The following is a 20,164-nucleotide window of genomic DNA, read 5'->3' as shown; positions in this document are numbered from 1 at the left end:
GGGGGGGGGTCGGTAACAAATGGCTCGGTTTATTCGATTATTCACCATTATTCATTACATTGGCTTTGACCTGGAACAGTAACAGCTTATTTGTGAAGCCTTATGCCCAGATTAATATTTAGATTGTTGGAGTCTAAAAATGTATGAATATTTAAGACGCTGACATATGTTAGGAATCGGAAATAGTCTATTCCAGGAAGCTATTCATACCCCAGCCAGCAGAGGAAAATGGCTTCCAAACTCTATTTGTTGTCACAAACTGGTAGATAGTTTGGGCTTTTGTTTAAGGGTGAGAAAATAGCTGTTGAGAAAATTCAAAAGTTTCAGTTTCTGGGCTGTGTCTTCATGTACTACTGGAGGGATGCTTCTGGAATCCTCTACAAATCCTACATCATGGACATCAAGATTTTGTCCACGTTTTCAAAAAGAGCCCCTCCCCTTAGCTTGTGAAAGACAAGGGGGTTGGGGGAGTTCACACAGCGCCAGAAGGTTGCTCCAGCACACCAAATGTTCTCCAGGAACTGGAGGATGCGCAAGGAATTGTAAGCAGACACGTTGTCATGGTGAAGCAGCCCCAAGATTTGATGCCACCAAAGTGTCACCTGTTTATGTGAACTGAATGAAGCCAATGCCACACAATCTGTTTGCAAGATGTACTGCTTGATTGTCTGGCTAACACTGAATAAGAAAAGTTTATAGGTTCACTTTTGAATAGTGTTTGGAAAATACAGTAGCCTACTATCTTTTTTGCAATACCGGCCTTGAAACTTTTCTGACATCTAGTGATTGATTTTTTTCCGATTCATTTTTCTATACTTCAGACCACATTGTAAAAAAAACAAAAAATATATTGCGAACGCAAAATTTCAGCAAACTGGAAAAAAATAAATACCCCAACAGAACACTTTGAACAATTTTAATTTGAACAGTTTTAAGTTTGACATGAATGTGTTAATTGTTTAAAAAACAATTCTAGCCATACTGCATCTTGTATAAACAACATTTTCATCTTCCAAACTCAATACCATCTCAAAAGTGAAAAGAATTAGAGGAAGATTAAACTGACTTAAGGCCATTCCGAGTCTTGTTTCAAACCGCTTGCTGTCACTAAAAAGGAAACCGTCAATGGTGATGACAAAGAGGCTTAAGAGGTTTTTTTTTTTGTGTGCGCTCTGATTAAATCAATTTCACATTTAATCTTGTGATGTTTGCCTAACGGGACGTTGATAAATTGATCGTGACAGAGCAACGCTGACGTCTAGTTTCCCAGAAGTTGCTGCATCCTTAACAATTTGTTTGCTTGCATACTTGCTGTTGCTGCTGAGCGGATGTTAATGCAGCCTACTATTAAAATATCGAAGCTCTCGTTCACGGAAGAGGAATTGACCTAAAATCACAAGGACATTCCGGTAACCAACAGAGGAATACAGCAGTTGCAACATTTTAGTAGCACTTAGTTCCAAACAGCGTATTTAGTGTTAAGTGGCCCTTATGTGCCCGTGTGTTAAAAAAAAGAGATGTTGGCGTGGTAAATGTGTGATTGGACTCCTTAACTAAAACACTTCAATTAAATGCTGATTTGTACAATTCTCACAATTTGGAGTGGATTGTAAATAAAATAATCCCTGTAGTGGAAGAACACACGAGAAATGAAGAGAAACTGGATCATATAAATGACCATAGGCACTAAAATCAACATCACACGGTGGCGACACAATATTGTTCATTTGCGCCACAAAACGGTCCCGCTCTCATTTTGCGGTCGACACTAAACGGTACGTTTCCTCGTATGGTCCTGGGAAAGGCGTGTTTATTGACGCAACTGCCAACCGCTCATGCCAGCTATTAGCGAGGAGGCCTTTATTGACCTTTACATCATGCTTGAAAAAGACTGGAACAAAAACCCAGCGTTGTTTGTTGATTAGTCCACACAGAATGAATCCAATACAATGGGAACGAAGTGTCTGCCCGTACGAGGGGAGCTGTTGTCTTGCTCCAGTGGACAACATTGGCTGACTAATTGAGATACCGCGTCTGTTAGCAGAGGCCATTATATGAAGACATGCGGGATGTAATTTGGTATGTTTTTTTTTTTTTTTGCATCCTGGTTCTCTGTTTTGTGTGTCGTTTTTCCAAATATGGGAGAAAAAATTTATTGTATCTTAGACAATATAATTTGGAATCAAAGACAAATCTGGGTAAAAATATTTGTTAGGATTTAGTATTGTTAGTGAATCGTGTACTTTTGTATTTTCCTTATTATTTTATTATTATTATGATTATTATGATTATTATTATGATTATTATGATTATTATTTTTTATTTTATGATTATTACATACTTTATGTGATAGAAGAATTGGATGAAGATGGCATGGAGAATAAATGAAGAAATGTAGTAGGAAAAAGATTTACTGGTTATCCGGCACATGATGATGGGAGGAAATAACAGCATATAAAAGGGAAGTCAACAACCAATTCCAACTTTCCTTGCAAGAAGCGACAGTAAGCTGTGCGACTCAAGCCGAGGGATTTAGAAGATAATAGCGTGTAATACAATTGCCTTCAGTGAGGCATCAAGAAGTGGGAGTGGGAAGGAAAGTGGGTGGTAACAGGGTGGATGGACACATGGAGTCATTACAGTACAGGCAAGCAGGTTTGGAGGATTTTGCGGTAGACAAACTTTGCGTTATCGGGAGAGAAGAAATAACATACTTCATAGAAAGAAATTGTTTACGCAGTTTGTGGATTGAATCAGTATTTCTACTTTCACTAAAGTATTTACAAGACAAGGATCTGCACTTCGACTCAAGCACAGAGTGTGGTATTGTTGCCACTTCTGCTACATGCTAGTAATATAATAATAATAATAATAATAATAATAATAATAATAATAATAAATTATTTTCTGGGTCAACAAAAAGAAATGCACCTTATTTGTGAAGGTTGGCATAATCAGCCAACATACCACTTCAGTTCACGATGGCATATTTGCACCTTCTGCCAACGTAACCCACAAATTTATGCAAACATGACTAAGAATAACACCATCCTTGGATATCGTTGCATAAGTCAAATCTTTCATCGTTCTGTTCTCTAAGTGAGAATGTGACATTTTCCTTTTCGAGAAGGTTGAACGAATGACTAAAGCGCGATGACTACAAGAGGAACGGGAAGCTCCACATCATCCTTTTCTTACATGACAGTTAACTCGCATTCCCACAGCGAAAAATGGTGCTCACAAAAGTTTGCTTTTGTTGTCTTAGCAACCTGAGAAATAGAAGTAGAGACTTTGGGGCCATTGAGATAAAAGTCTGTTCCAACGGTTTGACTCAATCTGTGAAAATTCAGTTTACAATGTCTATCCATTTTCTGCAATGTTAAACTGCTTTAAGATTTGAGTAGCACTCATAACTTTGAAGCGGTGCTATTTAGCCTATGACACGTATCGTTTTATTAGGTGTAAAGTCAGTGAGGTTTATTTTACAACATTTTCACACAAAGGTGCATTATTTTTCTGAAGCATTGAACGTCAAATTATTTATTCTAATGGTACCGTTGAGTTTATTGGAGAGATTTAGCCCTATTATGTTGGCGCTTCGTGTTTCGCTCGGTTTTGATCGCCATTTTGGTTTTGGTTGCTTAAAGTGTGGAAACGAAAGTGATCCTCAGACAGATGAAAAAAAATATAGAGCGTAAATCACAGTAGAGTACTGTACAGAGAGCATTATTTGTTTGGATTACAAATGATAAGATAGCACATATTATTTATGACATAGTAAAAATATTGTTAACAGTCTGCATGCCTTTTTTGTGCCCTTCCGCGTCGCCCATTACATTTTCCATTTCTCAGCTGATTGAGTCTCAGCTATGTCTAAACAGGGCATTATCAACTTGACATAAGCGAAGGGGAATTAATTAAATCGGAATAATTTTCACGGTCACAATGAGTGCACGCTGAAGCAGTTTGATTGACAAGGTGCTTCTTGAGTTCATGCAGGGCAAGCTTGATGCATTTTCTTGTTTTGTTTTTACAGTTATACTACCCAAATTCTTTTAAATATTGACAAGGAGATTCAGCCTGAGCAAATAAACACATGAAATTGGAATTTTATATCACCTAGATAATATTTTTCATCAAAGCTGAAGTCTGAGGAAGGCAGCGTGGGGGGGAAATGTATTGTTTGCTGAAGATGGAGCGAGGATTGTTTAAGAGGAAAAGGTGAAATGACAAAAACACCAAAGGTCAAAACAACCGCAGTGGAGGAAAACAAACCTTTATAATAATTTGAGTTGCTCTTAGATGACAATTCTATTTTTCTGGGGGGGGAATGAAAGAAATAATTAGAAGCACATGATTATGTTGAGCTCAGAGGCCCAACTTACAAATAAAGCATGGAGGGCATGCCAGTGTCTTGACAAAGAGGAATGGAAATTCATTTAGATAACAGCCTCCGCCTAAGGGGGGGGGGGGGATTGGCGGGACACTTCATAAGACTATAGTAGGTCTACATTAAAATGAGGGTCAAAAACAACAACATTAGCTGAAATGAACAGGAGAATCTCTCAAATTGAATGGGGAGAAAAAAAATCCCATAGTGTCACAAAATCAGAAGATTGAAGACACCGAAAGAGCTCAGTAGAACTAGCATCAAAAGATAAAGTTACATTTCACTTAATAATAATAATAATAATAATAAATGTCCCCAAAGTCTCTCAAATTCATTTAAGTCCATTTTGATTATTTATATAGGTATACTGTATGACACATATTTACCTGCAGCTGGCACTTGGCAACATTGATCCATCCAAACTACGTAAATCTACTTTATCCACACAACAAAATGATATACAGACTTAAGTTGTTGTTTTTCTTTTCAGCACCTTTCAGAGCTTTCAACAGCGGCTTAAAGGATGAGCCTCAGAAAATCTAGTGCATGATTTTTTTTCACATCTTACTCCAAAGGAAGGACCGGACTCGACACAATGTATTAAGAGAAGAGGGTGCGGACAGAAGAATAGAAACACAAGGTATATTTGTATATAATTCAGGGATTGTTTTATATAACACAAAAGAAAGCCTCTGTACCACTCCATGTACTCGTTCTGCACTTCGAAAGTCATATCTAACAAGATTTGTGTTTGGGGGTTATGGTGGGAGACGGTTCTAAAAAACTTTGTTGGGCTGGACTTGTTATACTGTGACCCACTTACGTCATCAAAAATACATTATAGTAGAACTGGTGTCTTTTTCAAATCCATTTCATTTTAAATCCATATTATGTTTTATGCCTCTTTAGATTTATAGCTTCATTCCTGCAAAAAATATGTAGTTGTTTACCTCATCTGTTTACATTCGATAATTTTATATGGGAAAAGTTTTGGCTGCATTTCTCATTTGATACACGTCTCTTTAATCTCACTTCAAAATAAAGTGAGAAAAAGTAAGCAGTCTTGGTGTGTTGTATCTTTTTTTTTTATAGAATCACGTAAAATGTCTACGTGGTGGTATATTGTGATTTATAATAGCCTATTTTGTATTTCATGATATTCATATTGCTCAGCTCAAGCGTAAAGTCACAATTTGACCGAATATTTGCATTCAGAACACATCTTGAACACAGTAAAGTTCCCAATCGCATAAAAGCACGCATGCGGCGCATCGCTTTTCTTTCTGTCGAGATCAAAACAAACGCAACGCAGTCACCGGGAGGCCCGATCTTGTGCTCGGCTAACCTTCAAATGACATTAGGGGTCCCATCAACATATGATGAGTCACTGGCAGCCTGATGTGATTTATTCAATCCCGCCGAGTAGCTCGGGCGGTGGGGAACAAATCACTTAGATGGAAGCCACGCAGCACAGACTGAGTGCCAGTGGGACTGAAAATGTGTCTGCCTGCACAAGCGTGTGTCCTTTTATCATTCTTTGTGCCTACCATCCATCAGCTTGGCTACGCCAAGCCTCTGTGTATCTTTGTGTGTGTGCATGACTCCCGTGTGTATGCTATATTAAGTTGCCGCTGAGAGGCTGCATGATGTCGGCTGTTCAGCCGCAACAATCCTGTAAAAGGTAACCTTTCCAAGCTTTCAAGGAAAAACACAAAATTTTGTTGCTTTTGTGACACCTGAAATTAGAAAACAGAAACCAAACGCCTACAAAGGGGCTTTTGAGACTTTCTATTACAGCTGTTTGTTGTGTAAAAATATTTCGATTTTGGAATACAGCATATCAATTTGACAAATTAATATATGCCTGACGGTTTGTGTGATTTTAAATGGATCTTTTTCTTGACATCATCTCTTGAGAAAAATAAAATAAAAAGATGAACAAAAACCATTCAAGTTGAATAAATGCAGCAGAACCCCAAACTGAAAACAGAAATCGGCCAAATCTGTGAGTGGGCAAGACTAGAGAAACACGAAAAGTTACAGTTGAGCAGCGCGAGGACGTTGACGAGCGTCTAGAGATAATTTAAGGGAAACAGATTAGGCAACGGAGCGCTGTGGCAGATCGTTAGTCAGGGATGTCTCGAGCAAAGATAAATGGAGTGCCAGTGGGCTAAAGCAGACAGAAGAAAGCGGCGCTCGGAGGAAATAAGAGCCAACAAAGGCGAGGAATGAGAGCCAACACGAAATGAAAGCAAAGAACAGGCTCATTGACGCCCTTAAGTGCAAGACATGCAGGGGGAGCAATAACATGACCTAAAATTCACTTTCGATTCTAAAGTGAATTAGCTGCACTTAATACGCATGTATTAACATTCTATTATCTCTTCCAATCCATGCATATTTAATCGAACATGCCCTTCTTAAGTACGCCGCGCACGTATCATCATCGGTTGTCCTTTTACGACACGATTCATCATTTACAATCGTGAATTTCATCCTCCTGTTTTATAAATACACGATGTTTGAGCGGGATTTTAATCTTTTAGTTGACAGAAATTTAGTTCCTTTGTTTAAGAGAAGTGCTAAATAATTCCCTTGAGCATTTTTGAGGCTGAAAATTAAGATGTTCTTGACAAATCAGCCTTAGATCCCATTATGAAGACACTGGGCTCCCGTATCGTTGTCTTCTGTTGGGGTCAAAGGTCATAGGCTCCAAGTGAGGCAGTGGTATTATATAGGGAAGCCAGAAATAAAATAAATGATAGTGCCAGTAGGCTATTTAACTTGCTCTAACCTTTGCGCCTTGTATGTTCGCTCGCTGTAGTGTAGAAAAATCTTTTAGGAAGAAAGGACCAGCTCTCCTATTTTTTCTAGACTCAATGATTCCATTAGATAACGTAGCAACCAAGAAGTGTGAGGTAAATAAACTACAATCCTACTTTCATAACAAATTGGAAAATGAAATTATGCTTGGAATATTTTGTCCTTTAAATGAAGACTCTAAATTGTCCATAACAACATTGAAATACATTTTTGTGGCGACAGTGTTGTTTGTACTTTTGTGTCTCGGTGAGAATAATGCACAAGCTTTAGAGATGCGTCACCAAGGAGACATTTGCGCTGTTTCCATTACGTGTTGGATGGCATGGGAGAGAGTGGTGTGGGAGATTATTTCTCAGTAAGAGTGATGGAAAAAAAGCAAATAATTCTCAAGCTGTGAACGAATGCCAAAAGATGGGCGCAACCTAATTGTAATTAGCCTGGAGTGAATCGTCTCTGCGGAGCTATTATGAACGAAACTAATTTGAACCTTTATACGACAATTAAAGAGGAAGGTTTACATGGATCTTTACAAATATTTGACCCAGGCAACACCCCGTCACAAAGTTTTGCAAAAAGTCAAGATGCAACTGAATGTTGTTTTTTTTTTTTGCTTACCAGAGAGGTGAAGATGTACGTGTAGTAGACTGACAGCATTCCCAGCTCTGATGCCTGCACACAAAAACAGGAGCAAAAAAAAAAAATCAAGGTTTGGAGATTGAACGGAAACTGTAGAGACAAACTGGAGAGAGTGAAGGATATGAAGGGGTGAGAGGTGAGCCAACTTGCGCTCCACTCGGCGGCACGCTGATCAAATCCCATTCTTGATAAGAACAGACATTTATCTGACTGCAGCTCTAGGGGGAGCAATTAAATTTCTGAGGTGAATTAGTATGCTGCTCGACAACTGGCTGACAATTTGATTAAATCAAAGTCACAGCAGAGTGCAACTGTGAAGGAGATGGTGAACTTTTCAGAATTACCGTCATTATCAAAAATAGGTATTGGCACACAGTATGCAATATGACCAGGTCAGTATTTTCCAAAACTAGCTACATTGACCTTGAAAAACCTCCACTTTGATTAAATTGCTATCAAATTTAAAAATACTAAATAGTAACGGTCATAGTAATTGAAAAAAAATAAATTCTTGTGTCAATTCTTATTGATTATTGTAACTGTTTCTTGAAACAGTTGAAATAGAAGGGAGAACACTTGGCTGCACAGTTGCAATTAATTGTGTCCCAAAGAGTTTGCTGTCCAAACAAGTACAACAGATCATTCAGAGCGTGACTGTCCCATAAAAACAATTAATTGATTAATTGATTGTTAAGCATTTGGTTGATTGTGTGGAACCGATTGTTGATTAGTCGTGTCATGAAGTAAACGAGGCACAATGGAGCGTAATACTTGGGCCGTAACTAGCAGAGGTGATGTTGAATCAATCCTTGATTAAAAAAACAAAAAACAGATTGAGGTTGATGAAAAGTGCTGAAAACTAACAGGTGTGATTGAAAGTTGTCTAAAATCAAGACTAAAGTAGTTTAAAATGGCTGATAAATTTGTCAATAACCCACAATATGACTCTACCCCCAAGTAGCGTTAGCTAGCATGAAATATTTACAACATTCAGATTCTCCCATTCCAATATATTTTTTCATATTTAATTTCCTTCACTGTTGTCATGTAAATTTACTTCTATCCCTAGTTTGGAAGCCGCTGAAGTCTTGAATATTCATCTTGAGTATTTAATAGCAATATGAATAATAAAACAAAAAGTTCATTAAACTGAATTAAGAAAGACTCCTTTAGGTGTTTAACGCATGGTTGCGTAGAAGTTATTAAAATTCTGCCAACTTCAAGAAAACAAGGCTAAAGGAAAATCGACTGTCTTTTCAAGCCAGCTGACTCGTGAGCTGACTATCTTAACTACTCGAGGACTTTGCGGCTGTCCCCTGACTGAATGAGATTACATTCAACACGCTAGCACAACTGACCTAAATCGCTCCGAATGCTAAAAGCTCACAGAGGCTAGATCGACCTTTGTCCGATGAGGCTCAATTTGAGGATGTACACAAGACATGTCGGGATCCCTTTGGACAAGTTGGGCGCTCTTATCATCTGAGCCTGGCAAACGCGTCGGTGGGGAAGCTTTGATATGATTTGCTCTCCACTTGAGAGTTGGGATTGCCAGTTTTTCCACACCCTTGTCTCTTGACATTCACAAAGGCAGACAGCTTGACACAAAGGGACGGAAAGGGAGAAAGAAGTTGGATGGATAGATAACAAGAACGCATGGAGAACTACAGTCATAATATTTTGTCCGGGGAGAACAGAAGAAAAGATATGCCACCGTTACGACGAAGTGTTTCGACATTAATCAACTGGGATCGAATTCGGCTACGTTTGGGTGTGCCAGGAGTGTATGCTCGCAAGTTCTAAATGAGGTCCGGCATCCACGGTCTGTCACGTTTGATCCAACCACAAATTATAACCTGTCACCTTTGGGATCGATCCAATTTTGTCCACAGTGGCCTTGAATTGTGATTTCCATGGTCGCAGGATCTTTTTTTTTCTCTACAAAGTCGTCACTTTATTCGCAGGTATAAGTTTGTGGGGTCATTTTAATTCTATGGACTGTCATCATACCAAGCCAAATTCCTTTTCATTTCCTGTTGTTTGCTCCAATCTTCCAGTCATCCCTTTAAATGTCATGGCCGTATCTATCAATACTTGGAGTGGCTCTAAAGTCATAACGATGAGAAAGAAGGAGAGAAAGGGTTACAAAGGCGACGAGAAGCAAGACATCCCACTGTGGACTCCCACTGCTCTTTGGCCTGTGGTTGTCAGGGTTGCTATGGTGACCAGATGACCGCTGATGGCAGTCCGAATGCTTGATTGAGGAGAAGACTACGGCGGAAAAGCGCAAATGAGAACAGAACGAAACGCCGCCTCGCTCGACTCCATTATGCATCCACTTGACGTCACCTTCAATCTGGCCATCTATCCATCCATTGTCTTGCAGAAATAATGAGGTGTATATTAATTACAGCGGGGCCATATGCCGCTGCCAAACATCCTCACTTCCCCAGATCCTACTATCGATGCCATCCAGTCCCTTCTAGACATTAGTCTCCAATCAGATGAAGCGTCATCATTTTAAGTGTCCAAGGTGTTAATAATGCACTGAAAGGTTAATTATCAGCATGTGCCGGAGAGGACAAAGAACATAAGGATCATATTGTTATGTTGGAGACAGTGTCACACTTACTAATGGCACCATAAAAATGTTCTTCCCTAACACAATGGGCTTTGTGGATTTGCATAATAGCTACACTTATGAAGTATTCTGATGTTTTTAGAACAGAATGAGATTCACAAAGTTGTTTGGACTTGATGGACAGAGGGATTTACAGATTACGACAATGACCCAGAAGTGTGAAATAAAGGCCCCAAAATGAATTGGTTCCAAACCAGGTCCATTACATATGCTTAAAATGAAACTTTTCCTAAGGTGTGCTATGAATAAAAAAATTGTGTGTTATGAATTAAGAACCAAAGTGGCCGTGATGACTATTTTTTATCCCTCCAAATAAAATTTGCACAAATCTCAGCATGGTTGTTTATTGTATCTCTGCGGTATGCTTGAAATATTGTAAGCAGTCAAATCTGGTGATTAATGGTAAAAGGAAATAAATATTTCTTCTCAAAGTCGGTTTCCTTTTAAGCATCTGGCTGGCCCATACTTACGGAGAACTACCCATAGTCATGCGTTTAAGGTCAACCAACGTATGGTCCTCAGATTGGGAATGGAATATGAATCAGAAATTTAACCCACTAGTAGACATTGACAGCCCAAATTAAAATTTTGCTAAAGTCATTCTAGTTTTGGTGGGCAAATCAGGGTAAACAAAGCATATCAATGCAAAAGTGGAGCTACATTTTGTCTGTGTCAAGAAAAAAGAAAAGATGTACACAGTATGCCTTGTGCAATTTGCTGCTACAAAGTACCTCAGCAGCACAACTGACATCCGTACTCACCTTTTCCGCCCCACTGGATTTGATTTTGTGCCTCCTGCATTAAAATCAGTGAGCAAAATATCGCTTTTTTTTTTTCCCAGTCATAGTATCTTCACTGTATCGAGATCCCACATATCATTTTATTTGTGGTAAATAGTGGCATTGAAATGCTGAAACATGCGTTGAGATGATATTTTAAGCTGTCATCAATATTTTTTTGTATGTAGCAGCATCTTTTTTTAGTCTTATTCTTTATGACATTGCTTTATTTCCGACTGTTTCTCTGACTGTAGACTGATGATGCTGTGTTTTTTAAAGATGTGCCCTCAGCCCAAAGTGCAACAATTTATCTTGCTTGTGATTCAAGACAGCAAATGGATTATGGCGATAAAAAAACATTTTACTCCTCCTGTATTTTTTTTCTCTCTCTCCTTTGTACCCTGTGGGAAATACAATATATATCTCCACAAATCAAAATTGAAACCCAACCAACTATTTTTTTTTTTTTTTTCTACATATTGAATTACTTTTATCCTTGAAAATTTTTTTGCCTTGAGCATTTCTCACTCCTGGGGGAGTCTTGTTACATTTCTATCGTGAGTACACAACACTGACCCGTTCCAGAACGATGTGGGACATGGTGGCGTTGGCGTCGACGATGATGGTGGCGGTCTTGTCGTCTCGTATCTCCTTCAGGAGCGGGGTCGGGTCCTGGCTGTCGTCGAGCATACGCACTGACAGGGTTTCCTTGGAGATGAGGAACTGCCTGAGGAGTTGCTCCAGGTTCAATAAGCCTGAGAAGCACAGATATATACACGCAGTGGATTACTTATAACAAAGTGAAGACTCTAAATTAGACTTGAATCGTCTTAACACTAATAACATTTAACAAACGTAGATGTAGAAGATTCAGAGGGGTGTGTAGAAATTATTAATGACGACCATACCGATATCACTGATGAAACAATTTTCCTATGCAGAAAAAAAGACGAGCTTGCATTCTGTTGTGACTGCACACAAAAGCCTTTTGAGCAAATGCCCTTCTGCTCATTGGCTGTACTAAAACACAGTTTTGATTCCAGTAAGGTAAGAGGGATTTGCACTAATTAAAACCTAGCCAACTTAATCAAAAGGCTCCTGGCAGAAGTTAACGAGTCACTTGGCATCCATATATTTAGCAGAGACCCTGAGAGGTTATTTGGCTAATTTCCAATATAGAAAAGAAAGCAAACGCAACTGGGATTATTAGAGAGCACAGACCTCGGCAAATTAGCATGAAAGTCGCCTTGGCATCTTGTCAGAGCTCATCTGCGGAGGTTAATATCTTATATTACCGTAATTAAAAAAAAGAAGCAGGCCTTTTGTTGTTTATTACTCGAGGAGGAGATGGCGAATGGAGCAAGTGCGGTCAGTACAGTATAAGGTCAAAGGGCAGCTTCTGTCACATTTATTCCCAACTTTATGATAAGCATCTGATTGTTGACAGCGACTATAAAAGCAACCTTCGATAATGAGTCACATGCTGCTTCACCAAGTCTTGATACAAGCTTATTGTCATAAATGTCAATGCCAGTGCTATATAGATTTTTATTCAAGATTTTACATTCCATTACTATACAATAGCTCGTCATTTTACGAGAAATTTCCATTCCTTTGATGGGAATGCAACAAAGTCTGTTATGTCACCCAAATAATATTCATGTCATAGGAAGCTACATTATTTAATAAATGTGGAAAAAAAAAAAAAAAATCACACTTGTCAGCGGCACGGCCGGTCAAGCACATTAACTCCCCGTCGTGCCTAACAGCGCCAGTAACGATGTCTTCCTGTCTGCATGGCGCTATAATATTGAAAGTGTTTGTTTTGCTGTATGTGGACGCCCATGACATGAGACCCCCGGTTCCACTCCCCCCCCCCCCTGCCTTGAACCTGTCATTGCTGCTCCCTCTGTGCTACAACACAGAGCGTCTTTGATGAGCTTGAAATAGCTTCCACTAAATCACCCTCCTTGTCTGCCTTCCTGGCATCCAAGCCTGTGCTGCAGCTCACATCAAATACAATTTCACGTCGATTTTATGACATCAGACGGTGAACTGTGTCTGACGCGGCCGCGTACAAATATAGTGACACCCAAGGAAGTTCATGCTCTCATCAGGGTTCTTACTGTGTCACAATCAAAGAGGAGTTTTTCCATACTAGGATGCCATAATCGCTCACTGTTTGGTTTGGGGAAACCAGTTTGCTTCGCCTGAATAAAATAAAAATATACAGCTGAATACAAAAAGTCAAGTTTGACCTTGACTGATGTGTGTTGTCAGACACATTTTGGCTATACAGAGAACTGCAGTAACAATAAGCCGTTTTTTTTTTCCTAATTTTAACTTTTTGAGTTCTGCTTTGATGCCGACATTACGAGCAAGCACAAATCTAAAGAGCAAATGTGGCCACAACAGGCTGCAGAGAATAAAAATCCACAGCGTGTGCAGGTGAATAATATATTACACTTTTGTGATGAGTCATCATTTAGCCGTGGGCATAGTAAGACCTACTTTTATGACTTTGCTACTAATGTGAACTTTAAAATGTACAGTAGAGGAGATGTGTCAAAAATCGTGAGGTGCCAGCGTAATCGCCGCCCCATTAACCCAAAATATAACTACAGAGGGGAACCATATTTCATCGGTGACTTCCCATCAGGCGCAGTCGCCTGACAACACCGCAGTGTGCTAGCCGTTAGCACGTTAGCCTCACAGTGCTGAGGACACTAGTTTCCTCTCGCACTCCAAATAAGAGTCATTTTTGGGGTCTAGGGACCTCTTAAAGAAGAGACCCCCAGAATCTAAATACCGATTAAACATACTGCAACTACTCTTAAATGCCATTTGAATTATTTAGTTTGGAATGTTTCAACCTAAATATTCATGAAGTGTTTAATAAAATGAAATTTAACACAATTAAATATTTATTCCATCATCACTAGTCGCAAGAAATACTCGCGCGTGGTGGGAAGTCGGATTTATGAGACAAGCTTTTAATTTGCCCAAAGTTAATGCGGGTGGATTAGGTGCTGACTCAAAGTAACAATGACAGCAACTAAAAAGAGTGTCATAACTTTTAAATCAAAGATTTTCTTTTGTCGAAACTGTTGGGCTCGTAAAGACACCGATCAAGATTATTCAAGTGAAATTGTTATCGCTATTCGGGTTCTATTGAAGGCCACCAGGTTGATAAATACCCATGTACACAACTTTTTTTTTTCTCATTATGTTTCAATACTCACACTTGTCTTTCACGGATGAGTCTCCATTGTGCAATATACACTCTGAAAATCATTTATTTGATTGAGGAGTCTTTTGAAACTCTAATTATTGTTTTATGAGTTAGGGCAATGCTTCGATGTACATCACACAATAAAGAACATGTCAGTCACAACAGATTTACATAATTATTGTTTTTGTTACATTTCTGTTTGAAACGAAGCACAATGTGAGAACAAATTTGCTAGTGACGGCAATATTAATGTGTGCATTATTTTTCAAGCAAATGATTCGAATGATGAAAAACAATCACGTAGAGACAAATCCATTACTCTGTCATTTAGTTTGACTGCAGTGCAAGGGGATTTAAATGTGGGTCCACCCTATACTGACATCTAAGATGATAAATAGTCAATGTCTTGTTATACTCTTATCCACCAAATTGCCTCCCGAGCACTCACTAAGATTTATGCACCACTTCAGTTCCAGAGTCATTATATAGGAGTCACTCCACCAACTGCTAAAGCAGAAAAAAAAAAGAGATTTTCACCTTGAGGAAAAATGTGATTCTTGCATTAATGCAAGGGGCGGGTGGGCGTCGCTTGGGACTGTTGAACAGAGACAACAAACACTTTCTATTTAAACCAAATGGAAAACAAGAAATGACCCCCAAGAGTAACCCAAGATATCTGTTGAATAAAAATAGAAGTAATATAATCTGAACAAACTCACGAGGAACACCCAAACGAAATACACGTGCACTTAATCACCTTTACATCTGTCCACAAACTAAATAGCTGATGAAACAAACTGAAAAAACATTTCCAGCGTGTTCAGCAACTTTCACCACCATGGCAAGTTAATGATCATATCATCAGTCATACTCATGTATACCAAACCCTTCAATTAAGCTCTGCAAGTCAACCTTACATCTTTCTCTACATTTCTTTAATCATCAAGGTGTCTCACTAACCAACCTTGATTGTAGGTTTCAAATGTCAAGTGTCAGGCCATTAACAATCACAGGAAACTAAAGCTACCAAGGAAACACAACCTTCAGGATTTCAACAACAAACAGAAGAATTTTCATTGTGCTGCTCTTGACTATCTAGTGAGCACAAAACAGAATCAGCAAAGGTTAAATTTATTTCATTGAAGCGTACATTGGAAAATCTATTTGACTTTGGTCCTTGCCAGCAAATAAGTGTGTCGTCGTTCACGTAGCTGATTGTGAAAGTCAAGTTCACATTTGCATTACAGAATATATGGACGGCAAGTAAGTACGACTAGAAATACTCTCATGGGTGTTTTATAAGATCAAATAAAAGAGCCCACTAGCTCCTGAAACCGGTTCCTTAATGAAATAAGAATGTCTTCTTAAATGTGCTGTTTGAGCTTACGTAGTTGCAGCTACCTCCCATCACCTCATTTATGAAAGTGCACTTTGGTGTCCCTTCAAATGGCCGCTACAAGTATTGGTGCAAATAAGTAAAGTGATTTGTGTGTGTGTGCGTCTCCATATATTTGTGTGTTGCTTGTATACACCCACACTGACAAATGAGAAAACTAGCAGGTTCACGAGGGCCAGCTCAGAAAGGTATACTATAGTATATAAGCATAATTTGCATTATGAATATATGATAGCATAATTAGCATTATGAATGATAGCATAATTCCTAATAATTATATATGATGGCATAATTCCTACACAGGGCAAAAGAGTGGCAATACAAGATGGCCACTGGTGGCTTCACTTCTCATGATGGCAACGAAGCTGCATTCATATACAAGTCTCTCCAATTATTTTTGGGAAGCCAACAGAACCCATAAAAAAAAGGCTTGGTTTAATGAAACCCAGCTAGTGGGCTTTCCCTCACACTCCAGACAAAATATTTTATTGTATTCTAAAATTTAATGCATGCTTAAAAAGGTGTGAAAAGCTATTCCAAGAGCAAAGAATAATTTTCCCTTCTTGAGTAGCATTTGACATGCCATAAATGGATTTGATCCATTATAGCAATTATCGCACAGTTGTCGTATTGGGAAAATGTTAAAACATTGCATCATGAGGATTGTCGCTCGACTAACGTCTGTGTTGGCGTACGATCTACCTTTGGGCATAATTACATCTCCACTCCTGTGCGTCCTCAGCCATCGTTGGAAAATGTGCATGAATTGGTCACACTCTATTAGGCTGGCGGTAGTGCGGATGATTAATGAGGCCAGAACATGTGGACGAGTCATTGACAGCACGCTGCCAAGCCGATGTCGGATCGCAATAGTCGACGGGGAAAGGGGGGGGGGGGGGGGGGGGTTCGGGGAGCTGGGACCAAACGATTCCGGAGGACCTTGCGCATGAAACGAGGCATGCTGCCACTCAGTTCAAATGAATGAAAAAGGTCAGAGGAAAGCATGCAATCAATACGCCCCATTTTCTGGGCAATCTCCTACTTGATGCCAGCGTATGAAACCAGAGGTTGTTTGTCCGCTTTCCTCAGCTCCATCATTACATTTTGCTTATGTTTTGCAGCTCAACAGCATCATCAACAAACCACTCTCCTATTTCATCTTTTCGCCATTTTCATTTCAGGCCCCTCGCAGCATGCCAACACACAATCACAGGGAAGAAATAATACTTAAAATGAGTTTCTTTTGCCCCAACACTCCAAAGTTGATGTCCTAAGGGCACCTTAGAGGCCGGCATCATTTTTGGCCAACACTGTAAGATGTAATAATAGACTCACAAAAATAAGAAGTAACCTCTGAGATCTGCCCTAGAACAGAATCCTCAATATATTTGACATAAATTTGTAGTGCATTCAAAAAATGTTTTGTTCGTGCATAGATGTCCCGGACATACTTTGAGTGACAGTTAAAATACTTAAGTGGAAATTAATGGTGGGTCGTAGCCAAAGTGGACGCAAAAGGAGGTGTGAGTCGACATGTTTCAACTCCATCTGTGTGCCGTTTGATATGAATGCATTTCTCTTTCTGAAAGTGTGAAGCTGACTGTGAAAGCAAAGAAAAAAGGTTAGCCGGTGCCACTCAGGGTCACCATGCCTTTGTCTGGGGAGTTGTAATTACTGCTCGCTGGACTACAAGAGGGTGGGAACAGGCCATGATTTAATCTTCCTTTCTATTTGCCAAAATAAATTTGCCCCAAGGGGATCTAAGAGGCTTTTTTTGAGGTCATTCAGTTTAGTATCTTTGGAATCTAACGAGTGCCTTTGACAAGGAGTCGGTGAAATCAATGCCGGCATTGACCTACACCTCGAAAATTTCCTCCTCCCACCAACTCGTTGTTTTTCTTTCATCTGTCACAGCTTGATCCTTATCAGGTGGCGTTGAGGGACTACCCGTAGACAAGGTATATTTAATTTGGATTTCTAGGTGATGATTATGGAGTGCAGACTGTTTATTTTGGGATGTTGGCACCCGAGCATGCTCTGCGGATTGCAGCAGCTGCTTCAGACAGTGTCAGAGGGTGAGATTTTGATAAAGTGCCGCATCTGCTGCTGGAACGCAGTTGTCGTGCATCTGGGGTAGCACGGTGTGTCAACACATCTTAAAAGAAAACACATGAAACACTGTTTGCACTATGTCGGCAGGTGTAGGAATGGAGGCTGGTGAACGTGAAGATGATTCTGGATTCTGTACTCACAGTCGGCCTGTGCACAGATGAGGCAGGAGGTGGTGCTGTTAAAGAAGGTGAGAAGACTCGCCACAGCTAGACTGACATCCATGTTGGTTGGCCTCAGGTCGAGAGTGGTGAAACGAGGGAATTGGACCTTTAGAATGTCTTCCGGAGCCACCTTCACATAGGGAACCTGTACCGGGACAAGGAAATTAGGATTAGGATTTACGTCGAATTATTGCCAGAGGTGTTAAATGAAACCGTCCCACATTTTGGCATGATGTGAATAATGAAAAAAATAAATGAATCTAATCTAAGGGAATGTTGTGATCATCACGTTCCTGACACCATCCGACAGTTGTCTGAGAAGTAGCACCCACAACCTTTATTTCAAGCGGCTTGAAATCAGCTGACTATTTTACTTTTGACAGCAGTTTTCACAGATGCCTGAGGAGCACACGACCCTCAACCTGAATTTGAAAGCAGTCAAACCACATCTGACATTTCCAAGACAGATGTCTGAGGAACCACTCTTCAACCTGAATTTGAACCATGGCTAGAAATTCAATTCCTGTCGGGGGGGCGGGGTCAGAGAAGTCACATGCTCAGTATCTCATTTCTGACACTATCTGATCGTGGTCTGAGGAGAAGTACCCTTAACCTTTATTTCAACTGGCTTCACATTACGCTATCAAACGTCTGACACCACTAATGTGGCATGTTTGATAAATAAAATAGAATAGCTTCGAATCACTATCCCAATTCCAAAATAAATTTGGAGGTTAGGACCTGCAACCCAAATTGGACCTTGAGTCAAATCACAACTAAAGCAGACATCTCACTTTTGGCACCCTTTGACATGACGTAAAAATAAGGACCCCATCAAACAGACGTGAATATTTTCTTTTCGGGAATCAAAGAAAACCCAAGCCTCTAAGCAGCTACTCACCACACATTTTTAGTGAGTAACAAAGATACTAAAATGTCTGTATGGATCACAGAAATTGTTTTCATACCACCCACAAGAACAAGCGCTTGTTCCACAGCATTCATTTGAACGCCTCCACAGGTTTTCAAACACATTTAAACAAGACTTCACGGATCACTACATCTACATTCCAGGTGACGTGACAAAATATATAAAACATCTCGTAAATCTACTCGCTGATAGTGTTCTACAGCTATAACAAGGAACCTTTCGGAGAAATTAACGTCAATTGATCTGCTTGGACGAGAGTGAAACAGTGTAACTCTTACTGGCATCATCCATTATCAAAATTAGTTATATCTTTCTGATTAGGGATGTTTTTCGGTACATTTTGTGCAAGCTAATTGCGTCCAAAACCCAGGTTGAAATCCCGGCTTAGTATTATTCTGAGAAAAGGATTTCATTAATGAGTAGAAAAGGCATACAGTGTTTCTTGTGTCAACAAAAATTAGACACAGAGGGTAAGAAAGGAAAAGTCAGCCAAGCCCTTGTTGAGGATCAATAAATACACTTCTCCCGTCCACTTCAGTGGGGCATGCAATCTTGATTGATTACCCTTGTTCTCACAGTGTTGATTTGCTGCAGCGTTAGAAATATATGTATTCCCACGTGGCGTGTAATTAAATCCAAACAACTCCAATTGCACTATAAGGTGTTTTAGACGCAGGCAAATTTCTACTGCAAGTGAGCAGATATGCAGAGCAGAACATTTGAAGTTAAATGCCTCACAGTAGTGATGGGCAAATGAAGCTTCAAATCGGCTTCACGAACCAGTTGTAGTTTTTGATTCCTCTAGATGGAGCTATTCAAAACTGGTCTGATCGCATAGATCGCATGACCTGGAATTGTGAAATGCGCTTATAAACCATGTCGTCAGATTGTTAAACTCCAAAGCCAATGACCTTTTCATAATGGGAACTACTCCATGTGACCATAAACTGGCTCTTGCTAACACGGCATCACAACTCAAAGCCAGCTTGCATCCATTTTCCCTGAATGAAATTAGTGCCAGTAGATGTGAGCAGATATTCACAACCATGGTTGTCTGTGAGTC

The 20,164-nt window shown here is 39.6% G+C and overlaps 1 protein-coding gene across 5 annotated transcripts in view; it reads right to left on the bottom strand.

The window, feature by feature from the left end:
• Positions 1–20,164, bottom strand: part of grik4 (glutamate receptor, ionotropic, kainate 4) — a 170,351-nt gene that overhangs the window by 39,620 nt on the left and 110,567 nt on the right. For all 5 annotated transcript variants that reach the window (XM_085916413.1, XM_085916414.1, XM_085916411.1 and 2 more), the window contains 3 exons: positions 18,150–18,315; positions 11,846–12,024; positions 7,829–7,882 (listed from right to left, as the gene is read on the bottom strand). In XM_085916413.1, coding sequence (XP_085772539.1) covers positions 7,829–7,882; positions 11,846–12,024; positions 18,150–18,315 — 399 coding nt within the window. The remainder of the gene's footprint in view (positions 1–7,828; positions 7,883–11,845; positions 12,025–18,149; positions 18,316–20,164) is intronic.

Source organism: Syngnathus leptorhynchus, chromosome 7 (genome assembly GCF_054491065.1).
Source record: "Syngnathus leptorhynchus isolate UIUO chromosome 7, UIUO_Slep, whole genome shotgun sequence".
NCBI lineage: Eukaryota > Metazoa > Chordata > Actinopteri > Syngnathiformes > Syngnathidae > Syngnathus > Syngnathus leptorhynchus.
The sequence above is the reverse complement of the archived record's forward strand: the minus strand, read 5'-3'. Positions and strand labels throughout refer to the sequence as shown.